We start from the raw sequence: 22,071 nt of genomic DNA on the forward strand, positions 1-22,071 counted from the left end.
GAGCTTTGTGCGCTCATGAGGATGTTCAGGCCTGTTCCCACAGGCAGCAACCTTCCGATGTTGAATTGAAATGGTCATTTTTTTCCCATGGAGGGATGTATACTTTGGAAGATTACAGAACTCAGTGCCGCCTTTGAAATGAAAATTAAAAAAAAAACCTTCCCAACATATGGATGCTGAGTCTGCCCCTTTCATTTTATCACATACCATACCGCCTCTGACTTCTAAAGTACGAGCAGAGGAGTGACTTCACGGAGCAAGAGTTAGGAAGAGACATCTTCAGCTGTCAGCTTAATTTCTTTTCCACTATTGCCAACACCCAGCATGTTAATCTAATACAAGGAAGCGATGAGGTCAGATGACAGTGTGTGAAGTGTATGCCTGGCATACACCAAGTACAATGTAAGGATCTGATACATGGGCACGTCCACAGGTGCGCACACACCCACCACACACACACACATGTGTGCGCATGTGCAAAGACAAAAGGCCTTTGCCGTGATGTTCTCAGCTAAACATCGCAGCAATAAGGTGACTTCAGTCCCACCTCATGGAGAATCCAAGGATCCACACAGGTGCCTATGCGTACACCCAAAAAGACAATGAACCCAAGACACCCAAAACTAGCTGTAGTGCTGGCCAAGGCGTGGCCCGTGGTGCCATCTCAGAAACCAGGTCACAGGTCTTCAGAGACCGGGAATCTGCTTTCATATCAGAAGCAAGTTTTATGGCCAAATTGACTTCCAAATAAACTTGCTGTAAACTTTTACGAGAAGGTTCCTCAAAGAGCCTCTCCGGTGATGGACACATTATTCATACATCAAGGCTGTGTTTCCACTCAGCCAAACAAACATCTGGAGGAAAACTTGCACACTTTCACTGCTTCCCAGTGCCTGCACATTTGAAAGGTCGAGTAGATTCTGGCTAAAATCTCATGTCTTTATATTTGCCATTAATCAACCTAATTGGAGAAGGTGGGAGCTCACACTGATCACAGTGCTTTAAGGCTTAGGGAAGTTACGCAACCTGCATTGTGTCCTGAGATAGGGCAGGGTGTACGCCCACGTCTGTCTGAGGCCTCGTCTCCTTCCTTCCATCACATCCACTCAACAGTGACTTTGCGACTGGTGTTGTGGCACAGCGGGCTGCCACCTGCAAAGCCAGCATCCTATATCGGAGTGCCAGTTTGAGTCCTGGCTGCCTCCTGCTAATATGCCTGCGAGGGTAGTGGCCCAAGCACTTGGGTCTGTCTCACCCACGTGGGAGACCTGGAGGGCTCTCTTGTCTCTCCCTCTCTAATGCTCTGTCTTTTAAAGTAAACGATCTTTTAAAAAATGATGAGATCCTGAAGAATGAATGAGCAGCCTTTCAATACTTCCCACCCTGTCATGTTTACATGAAGAAGAAACAAGGAGAAAAAATACTGACTGACTTGCCCTGGACTCACACACGCAGGCAGACTGGTAACTGGGCCTCAGAGCGGAAACTGACGAGCACTTTGAGTGTGACAGCCAGAAGACTGCTAAGTGCCATCAGGGCTACCTCTCCTCACTCTGACGGTACACTTCCACATGAAAAGAATCAGGAGAAGGGAAAAACCAGACCCAGATTCTCCAATTTCAGTAACTGGGTGGCTTGCTTACATTTCTGCATTTTATCTACACTTGTTCTCAATGCTATCTCACACACGAAAAATGTAAGCTTTACTAAGCAGGCACTCAAATGTAAACACTGGAGCTTTTTCACAGGGATAAAGGCTCTGGTTTGGGTAAAGCAACCAGGAGTTTCTCACTGACATACCAGGCTTTAGTTGTGAGTGTTTCAATGTCTCCACCTTGTGGAAACCGCCAACCCTACATCAAAATAAGATGTTTCAAAAAGTTCATGGAAAAGGGAAGTAAAAGTTAACTTGTGGGGATAAAGCCTCCACGTGCAACACTGGTTCCAGTCCTGGCTGTCCTACTTCCGATCCAGCTCCCTACTAATGTGCCTGAACACCTGCTACTCACATGTGAGACCCAGATGGAGCTCTACACTTTTGGATTTGGCGTGGTGAGCTCGGGCCATTGCGGCCATTTGGGAAGTGAACCGGGGATGGAAGTTCTGTCTCTCATTCCCTCACTGTAACTCTGCCCTCCAAACAAATAGATAAATACTTAAAAGAACACTCGTTTATTTTGGTACAAAATTTTGAAATATGTTTATACTTTTTTTTCATAATATTCAGTTTCTTTTCTTTTCTTTCTTTTTTTTTTTGGACAGGCAGAGTGGACAGTGAGAGAGAGAGACAGAGAGAGAGGTCTTCCTTTACCGTTGGTTCACCCTCCAATGGCCGCTGCGGCCGGCGTTCTACGGCCAGCACACTGTGCTGATCCGAAGTTGGGAGCCAGGTGCTTCTCCTGGTCTCCTGTGCGGGTGCAGGGCCCAAACACTTGGGCCATCCTCCACTGCACTCCCGGGCCACAGCAGAGAGCTGGACTGGAAGAGGGGCAACCGGGACTAGGGGCACCCCAACTGGGACTAGATTAGCCTATTGAGCCACGGCGCCAGCAATATTCACTTTCAACTAAAGTTTTGAAGCCCCTTCATGAGCACGGGTTTCAGCTGTTTGTGTGTGCCAAAATGAGGAGGAACCTCTTATTTAGGCTTCAAAGGCTAGTGCAACAATAAAATAAACTCTTTATTAAGGATACAGAAAGCTCAAAATAACCAGGCTTTTTCAAAGTATACAAAATGGGAATTTGTAATGGTAAATTTGAGGGTCATACTGGATACCAAGTCTTCTAAATAACTATAAAAAGATTAAATTATGTACAACTCAGTTTTAGTAAAAGTTGTAAGTTGTCTTGACTCACATGTATGGAAATCTAGAAACAGAAAAAAGGGGCCAGCATTGGCAGAGCAGTTAAGCTGCTGCCTGTGATGCCAGCATCCCATATGATCACTGGTTCGAGTCCAGGCTGCTCCACTTCTGATCCAGCTCCCTGCTAATGTGCCTGGGAAAGCAATAGATGATGGCCCAACTGTTACCCTTCTGGAAGATCCAGATTGGAGTTCCAGGCTCCAGGTTTCAGCTTGGACCAGCCCTGGCCATTGAAGTCATTTGGGGAATGAACTAGTGGATGGATTATCTCTCTCTCTCTCTCTCTCTCTCTCTCTGTCACTGTGCCTTTCAAAGAAGTAAAATAAATTATATTGTAAAAAGAAAGAATTCCAATAAAAAAAAGTAAAAGAAATAGGCACAAAATCAAAGCAGCTCTATGGCTAAACCTTTAATTAAATAAAAGATTTCCAGTTAAATAGGTAGAACTAAGCAAAATTCAACTAATTTTGAAATAAGCTCTAGTAGTTGTGCTATTTCCCCGCAGCAGTAAAATGGGGGCAAGATGGGACAGTACAGTGTTTTAGGACAATGGGCTTTGGCAACACCAGCCCTAAGCTACAGGGCTGTGCACGCATTATGTAACATTCCCGGGCTTCAGGTTCCTCATCCACGAAACGGAGATTTCGATAACAACAAACTCAAAGGGTGCCATGAGGTCACAACAGTATGTGTAAAGCACCCATCACAGCACTTGGCACCTGGCAGAAGTCAGCGCTATCAACTTATGGAGGCCGACACTGGCAGAGTGGGTAAAGCCGCAGCCCATACTGAGGTAATGGTTCAAGTCCTGGCCGTTCTGCTTCTGAACTAGCTTCCTGCTAATGTGCTTGGGAAGGCAGTGGAGGATGACCCAGATTCTTAAGCCCCTGTCACCCATGTGGGAGACCCGTACATAGTTCCAGGTTCCTGGCTTTGGCCTGGCCTAGTCCTTGTTGCTATGGCCATTTATGGAGTGAACTAGAGGATAGAAGATCTGTCTTTCTCTGTCTCCTCCCACATCTTCCCTCCTCCTCTTTGCTTTTCAAATAAGAAAAAAAAAATTTTTTTTTTAAACAGTGAAGAGGCTGGCATTGTGGCACAGTGGGTTAAGCTGCTGCCTGCAATGCTGGCACCCATATGAATACCGGTTTAGGTCTTGGTTATTCCACTTCTGATCCAGCTCCCTGCTAATACACCTGGGAAAGCAGCAGACAATGGCCCAAGTGCTTGGGCACCTGCAGTCCTTGCATCCATGTGGGATACCTGGTTGAAGTTCCAGGCTCTTGGCTTTGGCCTGGCCCAGGCCTTGCTGTTATAGCCATCTAGGGAGTGAACCAGCAGAGTGAACCTCTTCCTCTGTTTCCCTCTCCCTGTTTCCCTTCTCTCTCTCTCTCTCTCTCTGCCTTTCAAATAAACAGATAAATAAATCTTTAAAAAAATATTGAAAACACTGACTCCCCCTTGGGGTCTTGTTGACTATTGTTGTGGAAATGAGTGCCTTGATTCCTTTATTTTAGTTTTATTTTTTTTGTAAAGTAGTAAGGTTTTACTGGGGACAGGGTATCTGTCAGAATGGAAGAGACAGATAAAGAGTGCCTGGTCACTTGGACTAGGGGAGAGCCAAGTTACATGGCTGAATAGAGAGAATGCACCAGGGCAGGCCAGGCACGCGGCTCAGCAGAGAGCAGAGAGCTGAGCAGAGGCCCTGATTCTTGTTCCTGATTATTCTTGTCTGTAATGCTCACTGCTAGAACATGAGAGATGGAAAAGGCCTCAGGGAACTTCTGGGCAATGAACAGATGAAGGTGTTTCCAGCAGGGAAAGAGAGATCTTAAACCTCACCTTTACACAGAATCTCAATGTGCAACTACAAGTTGGAAGCCAGGCCTCCTGCTATGCGCCATCTGGGATTTTCCATCTTAAAGGATTCCCAGGCATCACTCCCCTGAACTTCATTTACAGGAAAAGCTGAAGGAGGAGGAGGTGGGCTTGTTCACTCACCAATCCCAGGTGCATTAACCCAGCAATGCTTACAAGTGCCTGTGATGGCCATTGCCAGAGGTGTACAAGCAAGACCACGCTTCCTGGTGCGTATTGTTGCAAGCAGGTGGCGCTGGAGAGATCAACGCACATCAACTGCATCAGCTGCAGCGTCACCACTAACACAGGTGATGGAGGTGATGAGGGGACGAGCAGGACTCACAAGGCCTGCACACTGCAAGGTGGAAGAGGCGGTGGTGGGCAGCAAGAAGACCTGGGAACTAGAACCCAGGTCCAGAAGGAGAGGACTGGAGCCGTGAGGCTGCTGAGTGCACCATGGACGAGACAGAGCGACAGAAGGGACAGCAGCAGTGGGAGAGAGGGGGTGGGGGAGAACGATGTGGTCTAAAACGCAGGCAAGGGGCAGGGCCTGCAGGCCCAGCTAGGCTGCGCCAAGAGGTCAGGAGTCCATGCTCACGGCCAGGTTTTCGGGTTTCTTTCCCAGTCTCACTCACGAGTTACGGGCCGAGGCTGGACAATCTACGTCCTGGCCTCAGCCCAGCGGCATTCCCCTCCACGCCACACAGCAGAAACGGATGCGACTGATCTGATCCCTTCTGGGGAACTTAAACCAGGCCTGTGCAGGAAAAACCAGCTGCCCCCTGCTCTGCAGAGAGAGAGAAGCCCCGGGTACTCACCCGCTTGTAATGTCATCAGTCCGGATGTTCTTGCTCAGAACATCCCCGTCGCTCATGTAGCCGGGGGCGTCCACGCTGATGCCTTCCAGGTCCACGTCCTCCCCCGCCTTGTCGGACATGTCCACGTGGCAGATGCTGCTGCCCCTGGACGCCAGCTGCCTTCTCAGAGGTGCAGAGTATGCGCAGCGGCCTGACTCGGTGTTGATGAACCGGCTGGCGTTGGCCCGAGGTGGGTACCCACTGCCCATCGAGGGGGCATCTCCTGCTTGGAGCCGAGGGCTGGACTGGCCAAGTCTCCAGGACAGAGGAGTGGGCCTCCCCGTCAAGCTGAGGATGCTGCGGCCACTTATCTCCGTGGTCACGTTGGTGTCAAATGTGGTTTCCAATGTGCTAAAAACAGAAAGGCAGTCTCGGTTAGGCCCACATGTGCCTGGCATCCTATGCATACCGTATGTTCTGTAAGGTTTTACAATTCTGAAAAATTTCTCATACATGAAATAGGGTAGGAGAACAGGGATTGATTTCCTTTGTCAAGCATGAAAAAAGGAAGCTGCACATATATGAAACATTTCAAAACCCACAATGGAGACCTTTTCTCTTTAAAATATGGCACAAGACACTCACTACCAATTACTTTCAGTACATGATCTTGAACGTTGGAAATTGCTTTCCAACCCAGGAAATGCAGAAGTGCGGTCGATACGTTCTGGGATACTGCATCACAGCTCCTTTCTCACGTGCAGGACACATGAGCCCACCTCGGAATTCCTAACACCACACTGGACACCCGCAGCTCCCTCCTGACTAAGCAGGTATGGAGCGTTCTGATTCTCTCAGGACCCTTAAAGTCCATTGGCCCTAGACCCTTTGCTTCTTCCATATTTGCCCAAAAACAGTAAAAAGATGAGGAAATGCCTGGGCCTGAGTTCCCTAATAACTGGAGCTACATGGGTGGGAATCTTGCAGGAAGAACAGCTCCCCCGGGTGCTGGCGAGATGCTCAGGCAGCTGAGCATTGCCACAGCCCTGTCGGCACCTGTGCCCCTCAGACCTGCACTAGGATTTCCTGACCGAGCAATGACAGTGAGTCTGTCCTGCAGAGGAAACCACGGAAGCTTCCCCTCCTGTCATATTACTATTGGAGCTCAAGCCAAGCCATCCGTCAGACCGTGGTACTAATGCTAAGTCACTTTCGGTGATTACAGTGGAAGGAGGCGTGTTCTATTCCTAATCACAGGAAGCTTTCCAATTCCCTCTCCTCTGGAAGAGCCAGTCTAGGGCTCACAGCTGTTTTTCTTTCCCTCTGATCTTGGAAGCGGTCTTGCTTTGTGCATAGAGGACTTGGTTCTGGGCCCTGGTCCTACTGGATACAACACCCACAGCGGTTAACTCCAAGCAGCCACCTTTGTTAACAAGGGGGCAGCCCTGTGGTCTCCTTGCCTTGCTCATTTATCAAAGAAACGAATTGGAGATGCAAAGGAGACTCCTTGGGAGTGAAGCAGGGGTACCAGGCCTTGACTTTGATTTTCAAAGCCAAACACAAACTGTAAACCTTCATTCTCCCAAGATCAGGAAGGATATCCCAGGGTTGCTTCCTCCTCAACTTCTCGCTCAACCTTGACAAACGTTTCCAAAGTAATCTAGACTTCATCCAACTAAACCATAGTTTAAACACGATCCTAAGATTTTACAAGTATTTCCTTATGTGTTATAAGCACATGCATGACTAATAATGTTACACAGTGTGGCACGGTGAGGAATTCAAGTTATTCAATTTATCAAGCAGGTCAATCGCAGTTCGCTTGCTCATTTCTTATTTTTCAAAACAGTTTTCAAAAGTATTTGAGAGGCAGAGAGACAGAGACAGAGAGAAGGCTCTCTTCTGTTTGCTGGTTCACTCCCCAGATGTCTGCTACAACCTCGACTGGGTCAGGCTGGAGCTGGGAGCGAGGAACACCATCCAGGTCTCCCAGGTTGGTGGTAGAGACCAATCAGGTCATCTCCTGCTGCTTTCCAGCGTCTGCATTATCAGAAAGCTGGAATCAGATGCCCAAGTCTGGAATCATATCCAAGTACTGCAATGTGAGACATCGGTGTCTTAACTATGAGTCTGCGTGTTTGCCCCCATCTGCTTATTGCAACAGCAAAATATAGTTAGGGATAATGCAAGCACAGTTTAAATAGAACTGGTTGGGGCCGGCACTGTGGCGCAGCAGGTTAACGCCCTGGCCTGAAGTGCCGGCATCCCATGTGGGTGCTGTTTCGAGACCCGGCTGCTCTACTTCCGATCCAGCTCTCTGCTACGGCCTAGGAAAGCAGTGGAAGATGGCCCAAGTCCTTGAGTCCTACATCTGCGTGGGAGATCTGGAAGAAGCTCCTGCCTCCTGGCTTCAGATCAGCGCAGCTCTGGCTGTTGCGGCCAATTGGGGAGTGAACCATCGGATGGACGTGCTCTCTCTCTCTCACTCTCTCTCCTCTCTCTGTGTAACTCTGACTTTCAAATACATAAATAAATCTTTAAAAATAAATAAATAAATAGAACTGGTCTATAATATCCTCCGTTGAATGCATTTAGCAATCTGCTGCTTTGGGGAGGAATCTCTCTATACTAATTTTTGTTCTCTATATTTTTCTTCTCCCTGTTGTGTGGCATTCGTTATGAATTTCAGCACTTTTGGGGAGCAAGGTTATCTATTTATCCCGCTATTAACTAAATCAGTGGAGATCATGCGAGCACCCAGCTAGTCCAGTCACGGAATCCGTGCGGCAGGTACCTGTGTGTAACCTGAGTTCCCCGTAAACTGGACATGGTCTCCTCCAAATTCTGCCGCAGGTCAGCGATGTTCTTCACTGTCCGCAGCCGCCGAGCCTCGGGGTCTTCCCCTGGAGAGAGGAGGGTTAAGCCTTGATTAATCCTCGAACAGATCACGAGCATCGTCAGAGTAGCAATCGTGCGTTTGGAACCACGTTCCTGTTCAGTGCCTGGCACACTGTGCATGCTGAAAACCGATATGAGAATAAAAGGATGCACGGGTGCCCAAAGGAAAGTGTTCAACCCAAGGAGGCGCTCCCTCCAGGGCCCTTCCAACATAGGTAAGGTCTAGCCCATGGGAGAAGCAAAGTGCCTGGCAGGAGATGCAAACATTTTCACACTGTCTCAAAAAAGAGACGCACAAGCTAGGTCCAATCGCTTCCTGGGAATCACCTCTTGCCCATGCAACTGTGAGAGGCACTCTGCTGTCTCACCCATAGGTGACACAGAGGCAGCTGTGCAGAGGCCCCAGAGTTTGCAGTGGCTAAGAGATTTGTATGTCCATCACGGATATTTCTACAGAAAGCAGTTTGCCTTCTTCCTTGTTGGCTGTATTATGGCATTGTAAATTCTAGCTCCTCCACCTCCTGGCTGTGTGACTATGGGGAAGGTGCTGGTCTTTTCCATCCCCGATTCCACATTCCTAAAACAGGTGCGGCAATAGCATTGCCCTTAAAGGACAGTTGTGGGGGACGGAATGGGCTAAAGCCTGGAGACCCCTTCTTAGCCCGGTGCCCACCACAGGCCACTGAACCCAAGCCAGGGACCGAGGGCGTGGCTTCCGGGGTGGGGGGCATTGTCTTTCTTCTCGGACAATATTTTCCATAGACATCTGGCCGTGCACAGTTGGAACTGGTGCTAAAGTGGCAACGGGAAACACACCACACCCCCAGTGGAGCCCACGTGGCTCTCAAGCGGTCTTACTTCAAGTTCTCTGGCTGTTCTGTTTCAGTTGGCCTTAGGAAGGCAACAGGAGAGGAGCAGCCATAATAGCAATTACAGGAATCGAACACCCCCTACCCCCGCCCAGAGTAATTTCAGGGAAGGCCGAGACGGAAGGAACCACACACAAGGGTCTTTAGAAGCCCGTGACTGTTTTCAAGTGTTGAGCAACACTTTTAAAGAAATCCGCACATAGACTACGGTACATGTGGACTGACAATAAGTGTGACTTAGGTTAGGTACTAAGGAGAACTTCCAACGGCTGCCGTTAAAAGCACAACGGGCATCTAAGAAATGTCATGGAATTAAACTGTTCTTCTGAGATGGCCAGCAGCTTCCCTAGGTTGTTCTGTATTTGGTGGTGCTGAGAGCCTGGGGGATGGACTAAATGACAGCTATGCGATTTTATGGGGGAAATTTACTGTGGCCCACTCTGTAATCTTGAAACTACAACTGTTTCCAATTTTCTTCCCCTTTGCAGTGCAGGGAAATTTGAAAGGCATTCTCCTCTTATCTGAAAAAGTGCTTAAACTTGCATTTCCCACCCAAGTCTTTAAATTACAGCTATAACATAGGAAAGCAGTGTTGAACGTCTATTCCACCTTCCCCTAACGGCCCGGGAGGAATGCAATTGTATCTACCTCCCGGGCCATCAATCAAACGTCTTTTGCTGTCCCATTTTATCTAAGCTGCCTAAAAGGTACTGATCCCTCGGACAGCTGTAGGCCCTCGAGTACACATTTATGAGGAAATGAGGTCTAGACCCAGATTCTCAATTGACTTCCATCAATTAATTTAATCATACACAAACCGTGTAAGTAGATTTATTTACCCATGTCTCTACTAATGACAGATTTGCCTGTTCCAACTCTCCCCTGGAAATTCAGAGATCTCTCAGATGGGGTAGTGTACAATCTTTACTTTTGGTAACTCCCAGACAAATCTATAGGCACCTTTGAGAGAGTTACTGCCCATCAGGTGTTTGCTCCAGGCTGGGCTCACAGACCTTTTTTTTTTTATTATTATTTTTTGACAGGCAGAGTAGATAGTGAGAGAAACAGACAGAGAGAAAGGTCTTCCTTTTTCCGTTGGTTCACCCTCCAATGGCTGCTGTGGCCGGCGCACCGCGCTGATCCGAAGCCAGGAGCCAGGTGCTTCTCCTGGTCTCCCATGAGGGTGCAGGGCCCAAGCACTTGGGCCATCCTCCACTGCACTCCCGGGCCACAGCAGAGAGCTGGACTGGAAGAGGAGCAACCAGGACAGAATCTGGCGCCCCGACCAGGACTAGAACCTGGGGTGCTGGCGCCACAGGCAGAGGATTAGCCTATTAAGCCATGGTGCCGGCTTGGGCTCACGGGCTTTAAACATCCACAGATAAAGATTTGAATCCCGGCATTCCAATTACTGGCCACTTGACCTTGGACAAGTCACTTACCCTCTCTCAGTCTCATTTGTAAAACAGGGCTAACAATCCTCCCCGGAAGAGTCCATGTGAGACCCAGATGAGGTGGCACAGAGGACATACCCAGTATAAAATCAACAGGATGTGTCCTGTTTTCCCTGTAAATGTCAGTGCTCTGTTGCCCTCGTGGGTGCCCCATGGGGAAATGTCTGCCCCCTCTCAGAACCACCCTACAACACACAAGGGAGCATCCCCAGGGTAGTGCTGAACTCCACCTGCCGCCCTTAGGCACCCACACTCTGAGGTGCCCACCTGGTCTCCTTGCACAATGGCCTGAATGTCAGACCTGCCCACCAACTCATAGTCAGAACCAAGTCAGAACACAGTCAAGCACCAGTGGAGACAGCAAGGTCCTTTCTGCTTCTAGGAGACACGTGAAACATCACGGAAGCTAGGCCATAGCCACCTGCAGCAGTCTTTTTTTTTTTTAATATTTTTTTTTTTAAATTTTTTTTTTTATTTTTTTGACAGGCAGAGTGGACAGTGAGAGAGAGAGACAGAGAGAAAGGTCTTCCTTTGCCGTTGGTTCACCCTCCAATGGCCGCCGCGGTTGGCGCGCACCGCGCTGATCCGATGGCAGGAGCCAGGGGCTTATCCTGGTCTCCCATGGGGTGCAGGACCCAAGGGCTTGGGCCATCCTCCACTGCACTCCCTGGCCATGGCAGAGAGCTGGCCTGGAAGAGGGGCAACCGGGACAGAATCCGGTGCCCCGACTGGGACTAGAACCCGGTGTGCCGGCGCCACAAGGCGGAGGATTAGCCTATTGAGCCGCGGCGCCGGCTTAGCAGTCTTAAGCTTGTCAAGGGCAGCTGTCCCTCCGGACACTGGCTGTGAGCGGGAGACACCGCGTTCTGAGCAAACCTGACACAGTCTGCAGGCTGCCGAGGTGTGTTACAGAAGGAACCGCGGGAGGAACCCGGGCCTTTTATTTGGAAGAAGGCTGAAGGCACGTGCTCCCACATGGACAAGAATGGGAGCTGTCCACGGGCAGCAAGAGGTCAAGTTGTATTCGGTGACTGGAAATAAGAGAATAAAGAACTGCGTTATCTGTGGAAGCCAACAATGGTAACACATGGTCAGGCTGCCTGATGAAGAGACAACCTTCCTGTCTCAAGAAATATTTGAGCACAGGCTAACGACGACACATCTACAAGCTGCAGAAGGGCTGCATGGACTGAATGATAAACACGTGTGCGTGCGTGGTTTCTAATACCGCTATGATCTGATCCGGGAGGTAGTTCTCCACTGTGATGCCACGTGCACGGCAATGCATCACAGGAAAATCCGTGTGTGTGCATAAGCAAAAATCTAAGCTGTGGGTCAGGCAGTCTCATGAGACACTCACCACTCACCGTCATTTCAAGGGTCCTTCAGGGCGTAAGTCAAGTTCAACCTCCTGACACTATTCTTCCTTAAAAAAAAAAATTCCCCATACAGTCACACATGTGAGTCCTCCTGCATGGACAGAGTCACCCTGGCTAAGGAATGTCCATCAGCAACGAGCACCGTGGAGCACCACTGAGGGCAAGATCAGGCCCCCAGGCCGCACAGGTCTGTTGCCTGGACCGACCAGCAGCATCTCCGGCTGCAGTCCTGGGGCCCAGCAGTCATGGGAAGAGAAAGAGAAATTAGTGGCAGATCACAGGCTGCAATCTGTCAACGATGAAATGTAAGTAATATCTGGGGTGTTCTCTGACAGTTTTGCTTTTCAAATGTGGACTGTACCGAGACGCACTGTCTGCCGTGAACGCGCACTCCTCCACAGGACACACATCTCATCCGCGCCGCGCTCTTTGATGTGTGCACAGGAGAACACGATCCAGGGTGTATGTGGAGACCCGAGCAGTCATCTGAACCCCACACCCTTCTCCTCCTTTCTGGCCCCTTTCCTGTGCTATCTGTGGACTCAGCTATACAAGGCCCGCGGAGGAGGAGATACAAAATCAATTCCAAATGTGCGGCCCTGAACCATTCTTTGAAACGGATCACTTACGACTGGCTTGAAAAATCTCTGTGCCATCACTATGCCTAGCCAGCAAGGGAGCCAGAAGGAAACCGTTAAATCACCCAGACCCTCTGAAATGAATACTCAGAGAACAGCGAGATAGGTAAGATTCAATGACACAGGCTGCAGACCAATTCCATAGCCGCAATGGTGCCCTTGCGATGGTGTGGGCATGGATCGTCAGTCTAATCAATGGATTTGAAATATGGACTCAGTTTTTAAACCAGTTCTGGAAGTGATAAGACGGAAGAGTGACACAGCCTCTGCAAAAATGGGGTCCACTACTCTCTTCCCTGATTAAAGCTGCCGGAGTTCAGGGCGGAGAGTCTGGGATGGGCAAGACAGAGAAGGCAGCAGCTTGGGGTACACAGTGGCACAAACTCTGACTCAGGTGTAACTTTTCTTCTTGAAAATACAAAACCTGACAGTAGACAGTATAACATCAATAGGTTCTTTTTTGTAAAGATTTATTTTATTTATTTGAAAGACAGTTACAGATAAAGGTAGAGCCAGAGAACGAGAGAGAGAGAGAGAGAGAGAGAGAGAGAAAGAAAGATAGAGAGGTCTTCCTTCTGCTGGTTCACTCTCCAAATGATCACAATAGCCAGAGCTGGGCTGATCCGAACCCAGGAGCCAGGAGCTTCTTGTGGATCTCCCACACAGGTGCAGGGGCCCAAGGACTTGGGCTATTTTTCTACTGCTTTCCCAGGTCATATCAGAGAGCTGGATCAGAAGAGGAGCAGCCAGGACTCAAATTGGTGCCCATATGGGATACTAATGCTGCAGGCCAGGGCGTTAACCTGCTGCACCACAGCACCGGCCCCTTAATAGGTATTAACATGTGGAATTAACCACATGACAACTGCAAATTTTTTCTCTTTATATGCATGGTATCCATGTAATCACCTTTGTTTAGGTGCTATTTAAATAAAATTTAGGGTTTTTTTTAGGGGGGCAAAAGAAGCAATGTTATAATCTTTCCAACTAGCAGAGGATTCTAAGAACACATTTTTCATCAGTGCTTCCATAGAGGAAAGAGGAAAAAAAAATCCAATATTCTCAAGTTCCAAATCTTGACAAAAAGGAAGTTGATGAGAAAAATAAACAAGGAGATACACAGTGAAGGGTTCTGAAATAAATGAGGTTCAATGTATCTTAAAGATGGGATTTGCTCACAAGAAGGAGACTTCTTTACAATTGTGGGGAGGATTAGGGAGACTGTGAAGGAGAGAGAGAGAGAGGGAGAGAGGGAGAGAGGGAGAGAGAGGAAAGTAATGAGTAAAGAAAGGGAGCTGTATTTAGCCTTGCAGTTGACATGCCTGATGGGTTTGCGTCCAACTTCTGGCTCCTGATTCCAGCTTCCTGCCAACGCAGACAACAGGAGGCAGCACTGATGGCTCAAGTCAATGCGTCCCTCCACCCACGTGGGACCCTGGGCTGAGATCCCAGCTCCCAGCTTCGGCCCAAGACAGGGATGTTGCAGGGATCGGGGCGTGAACCAGTGGATGGGGCTCTTTCTCTTTCTGTCTCTAGCTCACTCTGTCCCTCTGCCTCTCATCCACACCAACAGCTTGTTTCGCTCATCACTCAATTCAACAAGCTGGGATCCTGCTGATCCAGCAGAGGGTGGCATGGGAGCCCCGGAACCCCCAGGGCTCTGTACTCACCAGTGAGCTCTTCCAGGGCAGGCTGTCCACTCTTGGTGTAGTGGCTGGGCTCCAGGCTCACACCTGCTGAGCTGGACTCGGCAGTCACATTCCCTTCGGTGTCCGTCTGGGACCTTCACACACAAACCAAGGCAGACACATCGGTCACCAGGGGCAATGGGCACACTTGGACCACTGCGGTCTTACCATAGCACCCATCACCACCTCCTTCAGCCAGAAGCTTCAGGACAGAGCAGACCTGCCGACTGATGCTCAGTAAGGCATCAGCCACAGGCGGAGCAACTCCAGAGAACAGAGAACCACCCAAGTGGGAGAGACGGGATATTCATCGCCCAAATGGAGGCTCTGCGTCCCTCAGTGGGGAACGCGTCTCTGAACGCCCCCTCGGTGAGCAAGGTCTAGCCAGACATGTGCAGGACAGTACAGGATGGCTGGATGACTCCACCTGTGCCAAAGAGCAACTTCTAAGCAACCAGCAAAGCCAGCCAGTCAAGCAGAAAGATGACTCCGCTGACAGCTTCCAGGCGCCCCTCCCCCACCCCCGCACCCTCCTGACTTGGCGCTCTCTGAAAAGGTGACGGTGAAACCGGCTGGGAGCGGGTGCCAAGCAGGTGTGCTTGCCTCCAGGTCTCTGATTCAGAGCTCAGATCTTCTGACATGAAAGGTCTCACGGATCATTCTTCCAACTCTCGACTGGCATTGGCCTTCCCCAACCCTTCTCCAGCCCTTATTTGTCAAGCAAATTGAGGCAACAGCTTCACGCAATATTTTCTTGCCACAGTTACCTTTGCTCTCTCAGGCATGGCATGCAAATGCGTAATTACACTCAGACGCACAGCCCTGCGTGCAACATTAACTCATTAATTAGCATCCCGAGCTCATTCAACCAGATTTCACTACCTATGAAATCAGTGTCTGCCAAGAACGGGGCTAAAGGGGAGACACTGATAAACCTCAAACCACGTACCTACTGGTCCATCCTTTGTCCTTCCACAGAAGCTATCTGTTCCCAGTGCCTGCAACGTCTGCCTCTGATTTCCCAGTCCCAGGGTTACTCTCCTGCCCGAGGCCCGCGTCCAAACCTCTCGGTCGCTCTGCCTCAGCCCCCTAAGTGCTTTGAAACCGCTCTGCCCTCTCTCCCCTGAAGGGTGCAAAGGGCAGCCAGGTACAGGAACCAGCCCACAGATGTATTCCTATTGGTCACCAGGAGCCACCGGCACAGCTACTGAGCCACAGACCCTTGGTCTGCTTAGCATTTCCGCATTTTTAAATTAGTTCAGTATTTAAAAATTGGGAGATTGCTCAAGGAATATCTGGATTTCTGCCTTCTCCCAGGAAAAACAAACCATCCTGGAAAGACTGAGCACTTGTCCCTGAAAGGTGCCACCTGCTGGTGCAAGCGGGTGATGCACCCTCTGGAGCAGCGGTTAAGACACTTAACCCTGGGGTCCAAGCAGGCTTAGGAATCCAGGACTTCTATTCCAGACTCTTAAGTCTGGTCTGCTGTCACCCCCGATGTTTGTAATACAGCTGTGATAACATCACCCTGTGATTAAAGGCCACCAAATGTCTCCATCCACAGAACAAGGCGCAAACTCTCTCCTGTGGCCGGTGATGTCCTGGACTCTGGGATTCTTCCTGCCTTGATTTCCAGCCCGTCTCCTGCCACTCCCAGCCTTTGTACACAGCCTCCGTGTACGCCTCACCCACAAGTAGCTTCTCTCCACTCCCAGATCACACCTCTGCCTAAAGGCCCTTGTCTGTGTTCTTCTTCGGTTTGCTTGCCATCTGCTTCCCGCCACAGGTGTGGCATCTGGGCTGGAAGACTTCCCTGTCTCTGTCACCTCCACCTCTCCGAGTTTCTACGGCAGCTCCAGATGCTCTGGTTGCCTATTTATCACCATGTGATCTAACTCACCCCAACCAGATCCCGGGCTGGCTGAGGTTAGTTCAGATTCACACACCGGGCAGGTAGGCACTCAAGTAGGGTGTGTGCATGGGATAAAAGATTGTTAGACGTGGAGTCTGCGCGTTCACCTTCAGCTCGAGGGTCCGTGGCTCAGTAGCTGTGGAAATCAAAGTCAGTTCACCTCTTTGAACCTCAGTGTCTTCATCTGTTCAATGGGGGTGCTGATTCTAACTCTACAGATAGTACAGAAATCAAACGTGACGCGGCACAGAACACCTAGCACACAGTAAAGTAACAGAGCAGCCAGCTGTTACTTCTGAACGGACCAACAGAATTCATTTCGGGTGGTTTTTAAAATGACCTCTCTCCCTCTTCTCCTTTGGTAACATCTTTAGCACTGACAAATTCAAGATACAACATTCCAAGTTACAGACAGGGAGCCATGAACTTGAGAGAGACAATTTCAGAGCAGGAAGGGGACATGAGCCGTTTTTTTTTTTTTTTTTAAAAAAAGCTTCTAATGGAATTCAATCTCTCTGCTTTACGGATGAAGACAATGAGGCTCAGCGAGACAAAGCCATTTAGAGATTTTTTGTTTTTTTTAAACAGGCACAGCTAGACAGTGAGAGAGAGAGAGACAGACAAAGAGAAAGGTCTTCCTTTTTCCGTTGGTTCACCCCCCAAGTGGCCGCTATGGCCAGCGCATTGCAGCCGGCGCACACCGCCAATCCAAAGCCAAGAGCCAGGTGCTTCTCCTGGTCTCCTGTGCGGGTGCAGGGCCCAAGCACTTGGGCCACAGCAGAGAGCTGGCCTGGAAGAGGAGCAACCAGGACAGAATCCGGCACCCCGACTGGGACTAGAACCCAGGGTGCCAGCGCCACAGGCGGAGGATTAGCCTAGTGAGCTGCGGCGCCAGCCGCCATTTAGAGATTTAAGACACTATGGGTGGGGCCGGTGTTATGCGGAGCAGATAAAGCCATCGCTTGTGATGCCAGCATCCCCTGTGTCTGTGTCCCCGCTGCCCCACTTCTGAACCAGCTTCCTGCTAACGGCTTGGGAAAAGCAATGGAACATGGCCCAATTACTTGGGAGAACTGGATGAAGCTCCTGGCTCTTGGCTTCAATTTTGCCCAGTCCTGGCCATTGTGGCCATCTGGGGAGTATACCAGCAGATGGAAGATAGATATCTCTTTCTCTCTCTCTCTCTCTCTGTCTCTCCATAACTCTGACTTTCCAATAAATCTTTTTTTTTTCCCTTAAGAAGATAATATGGTGGCCAAGAGCCCAGTTCCTGCAAGACTCAGGCTGAGTTAGGAGATGCTGTGGCTGACGGCTCTGTGACACACAGCGAGTTGGTGAGTGACTCTGCGCTTCAGTTTGCTCATTTGCAGAGTGGGGATCTAAAGCGTATCTAGCTCATGGAGCTATGGGACGCATCAGATGAGCTAAGACACGGAGGGCCCTTAGCACACACAGGGTGCACACTCTATAGCTGTTCTGTGGTCAGTGCCCAGGACCACACAAGGTGTTGTGGGCTGACCAAGGCCCAGGCGTGCCGGCTGTCCACCAGGGGCCTTTCCTTCCAGCCTCTCTTCCCCGGCTCACCTACCGAGGGAGGCCCCTCCGAGACATCACCCAGCATGAGCACAGACACGAACACGGAGACTGACACATCCACATCAGGGATGGTTTCTCCCGACTCTTACTTGTCATAGATTTGCCCTTTATCATTTTCAGCTTTTCCTCTCACGAAAAAATCTTGAAATGAAAAAAAGCATGAATGTTTTATAAACTTTCAAATGATTAGAGCTGAGAGAGAGAGAGAGAGAGAGAGAGAGAGAGAGAGAGGGAGAGAGAGAGAAAGAGAACAGGATGGCTGGTGATCAAAGACTGGCCTATATTTTAATTTGGAAAATGCAAATCAAGTCTCAGTAAAGAGCAGCTTGAATCTGTAATGCCTCCAGAGCACGAATGCTTTAGGCACTGTAAAAGTTTCATGGAGAGCAACTGTAAAAGCCACGCGTGTAGGAGCACTGGGTCAATCGCTATGCCATGGCGCTCTTCTCACCATGGTTAGCTGAGCTGGTGACTTGGTTTCATAAAATGATGACCGTGTCCCAGTTAACCACATGGATGTGACCCTCCCTACAGCAGAGGGCAAGCAGGAGGAAAGGAAGGAGGGACTGGCTGGGGACTGCCGGCTTCGTTCTGAAACTGCTCATGCCTTGCTCACCAGCCACTGGCAGGAAATGCCAGAGCCCCTTGGAACACGACTCCGGCAAGCAGAGGGGGAAGCCACACATATGCAGGAAGCTGAAAGGATGGGCGGGAGTCCAGGTACCTGAACCGGTAAAGACACGTGAGCATATGTACACCCGCATGCTACATGTGAATGCAGATGTGGTCCACACCTCCCTGTCACTGTGGATGCGTGTCCACACCTGTAGCTGTGTCACTGTGTGCACAACTGCGCACGAGTGTGCACTTAGGGTGAGGGCTGTACAATGAGTATCTTGAATATAGTATTCAGTCCTCAGACCCCTTGTGCTGTGTACAGGTATCAGTCCTTCACCGGGGCAGCGTGGACCATGCATGCACAACAAGATCTCCCAGAGCGCTGCGAGCCGGAGCTCTGGGCCAGAGCAGTGCTGGGGAGCCCCCATCCGCCTGGAGGGGACTCAGCCACAGCACCTGCAGCCAAGGTGCCTCATTCCCTGGAAGGGTGTGGTGCAGGCTGAGCAAGCGGTGACCCTCACAGCCGAGGGCCGCCAGGTCCCCAGCTGTCCTCAGGGTGTGCTAGGGGAGACTCGAGGGGTAGAGGACACAAGAGGGCACAAGGCTCATCTCCTAGTTACAACACAAGGGCTCCCTGCTCTGGAACCGGCCCCTCCCTTCCCACACCTATCCCTCTGGCCCTCCTGGGAGGCTTGGCAGCAGGGACTGTGGGAACCTGGAGGCTCAAGGCAAACATTATCTTGGAGCAAGGGGGATTCTGTGTTTCCCTTCAAGTACATTTGGGATGCACTCTGGGTGACACCTGCCTGGGGAGCTCCTACCCGTCCTGGGGTCAGGTCACCATCTACTCCCCTCTCTTCGGTGCTCACTGGCCCTCCACCAGCCATGGCCCGGGCACTGACCCCTTGAGCACACCGTGTCTGCAAGTGGTGCCTCAGCCCTGTGCTTGCAGGGTCCCACGGGGCAGTCCACCTGCGTGCCCTCCCGGCCCCCCCGGGAGCCAGCAGACGGGCGGCCGCTCCTACCTGTACAGGAAAGGCGCGACCGTGGCAGTGTTGGGGTGGCTGTATTGCTGCTGGGGCTGAGGTAGCTGAACACTGACAGTATTGCTTCCCGTGGTCTGGGTGGTCCCGACGGACCCGCTGACGGTCTGGCTGCTGATGCTGTGGTTCAGCGGGGTCCCTCCCGGGCCTTTGCCCTCCGAGGAGGCCAGGCTGGAGGAGGAGCTGGAGTGTCTGCCGTCCAGCTGGGGCTTGGGCGGCGGGAGCCCCGAGCTCGGCTTCCCGCTGCGGCTGCGCTCCCCTTCCTTGGACGGCGCAGGGGCACTTGGGGACTTGCCGGGTGTGCTCTTCATCCCCGGTTTTGGTATCCCACTGTGGGAAGAGGCCGTGGCCTCCTTCTTGGCACTGCTGAGCTTGCCCCCTTTGGGGATGAAGCTGGCGATCTTGGAGGACTTTTTCGGCATCTCGGTCACGGCCGCACCGCTGGGCTCCTCCCTGGGCTCCTCCCGGAAGTCCGGCCTCTCGGTCACAGACGCCCTCTTGGCGAGGTCCCTGCCTTTCTCCTTCTCCTTCTCCCGCTGCTGCTTCTCTTTCTCTTTCTCATTGCCTTTCGGGGAACCCTTCTTGTTGGTCAGCGCCCGGCTGAAAGTCCTCTGGGCGATGCCCTTGAGAGCAATCTTGGGGCTGCTGGACGCGGCGCCCGCGGCCGAGAGCGCGCGGCCAGCAGCCTCCAGCTCTGCGCTCTCTTCAAAGCTGGGCAGGATCTCCAGGCGCTCACAGCTCGTGTCCCGGGAGCCCGGGCCCTCGCCTGCCTTGGAAGCCCCTTTACTGTTGAAAAGCTTTAGCTTTTCCAGCATGGATTTCTGATTGTTGGGGGCTGGCTTCACGGCCTCGGGCGTGGGCCTGGGGACCTCGGGCCCGGACGGCTTGACCGAGAGCATGGACGATGTGGCGCTGTGCTTCACGCTGAGGGACTTGCTGCGCCACGGCTTGGAGGCCACACCAGGCTGGGGGATGGCAGAGGAGGTACAGCTAGCGGGGCTGGGGCTGCCGCTGCTCTCCAAGGAAGCGGGTACATTTTCGCTCATCCCGGGCTGGGGAGAGATGGAGCTTGCCAATGGCTCTGCAGAGAGAGAAGAGAAGGAGACCTGAATCCCGTCGGCTGACCTGCAGTGAAGACCGGGGTCTGGGCCACAGACACTTAGCCCATCACTCCCAACTCACATGTCCTTATCTGCCTTGTGGGTTGCCTGTGGCCAAACTAAATCCCAGCTCAACTCCCTCCTTCCCTGTATCATCTGGCATTCACATCTCTCCTAGACACAATTTGGTGCTATGTACTGTGCACAGGTATGCGTACCTTAAATCCTAATTAACATGCAAATTCACAGAAAAGCAAACCGACAAAAACGTGCAGCCCTATGGTGGTAGAAGAAATGCATAGGAAATAATTTCCTTTCCGAATTACTCAACCCACAGCCACACTTCCCAGTTACGTGAAAGAATCAAGAATCTTCCAACGGGGCCGGGTGTTGTGGCGTAGTGGGTTAAGCCACAGTTGTGATGCTGGCATCCCACACCAGCTTGAGTCCTGGCTGCTCCGCTTCCGATCCAGCTCCCTGCTAATGTGCCTGGGAAAGCAGCAGCAGATGGCTTGAATGCTTAGGACCCTGCCACCTATGTGGGAGATCTGGATGGAGTTCCAAGCTCCTGGCTTTGGCCTGGATCAGCCCCAGCCGCTGCGGTCATCTGGGAAATGAACCAGCAGATGGAAGATCTCTCTGTCTCTCCCCCTCTCTGTGTCACTCTGCCTTTCAAATATATAAATAAATCCTGAACAAACAAGGATTATCCAACTTTTAAGGAAATAATACAGCAGAAATATTCAAATAAAACAGATCCCCAAAAAACAGACAAGGAGAAAACAAGCACAATCTCTAGAGAATATTCCATAGAAGTTACAAAGTCCTACCAAAGCACGGCAGTTTTCATCAGCACACACTTGATTCGGGCAGCACTTTTTATAAAAAGAAAGGCTTTTCCTTTTCTTCTAAGAATACATGGTGTGCACACGACTTCCCCGCAGGCGAGAAAACACGCGAGTTATTGCAAAGGCAAGGCTTCCCCCTGGCGCTCAGGGGGTGTTTCCCTGGCCAGACTCTTCTCAGAAAAGCCTGGAGATATTTCCAAGCCAGAGCCAGGAAGATTCCGGGCAGGGTGGGCACCAGACTGGGGTTCTGCTGGCACTGAGGTGCCCCGGTATCCCAGAAACGAAGCCTGTAGCGCTGGGCTCCCAACACAGCTGCTGGAGAGGGTGTCAGGGAAAGGGGCCACAGCTGAGCCCGGTGCCCACGTCCACCCACGCCCACGCGCTGTGAGTGCAGCACGCGGGTTGCACCCCTCTGGCCCCCTAAAAGCACATCTGCAAAGTCGCAGGGACCGACTTACCGAGCGGCAGCCACTTTCTCCCTCGGTGATTCCCTAGGAACAAGCCTGCA

At 51.0% G+C, this 22,071-nt stretch overlaps 1 protein-coding gene across 2 annotated transcripts in view; it reads right to left on the reverse strand.

The window, feature by feature from the left end:
* NAV2 (neuron navigator 2) overlaps positions 1–22,071 on the reverse strand; it is a 406,486-nt gene that overhangs the window by 159,117 nt on the left and 225,298 nt on the right. For both annotated transcript variants that reach the window (XM_062196388.1, XM_062196387.1), the window contains 4 exons: positions 19,598–20,696; positions 14,429–14,541; positions 8,315–8,423; positions 5,542–5,931 (listed from right to left, as the gene is read on the reverse strand). In XM_062196388.1, the coding sequence (XP_062052372.1) occupies positions 5,542–5,931; positions 8,315–8,423; positions 14,429–14,541; positions 19,598–20,696 (1,711 nt within the window). The remainder of the gene's footprint in view (positions 1–5,541; positions 5,932–8,314; positions 8,424–14,428; positions 14,542–19,597; positions 20,697–22,071) is intronic.

This window comes from Lepus europaeus, chromosome 7 (assembly GCF_033115175.1).
Source record: "Lepus europaeus isolate LE1 chromosome 7, mLepTim1.pri, whole genome shotgun sequence".
NCBI classification, from domain to species: Eukaryota; Metazoa; Chordata; class Mammalia; order Lagomorpha; family Leporidae; genus Lepus; species Lepus europaeus.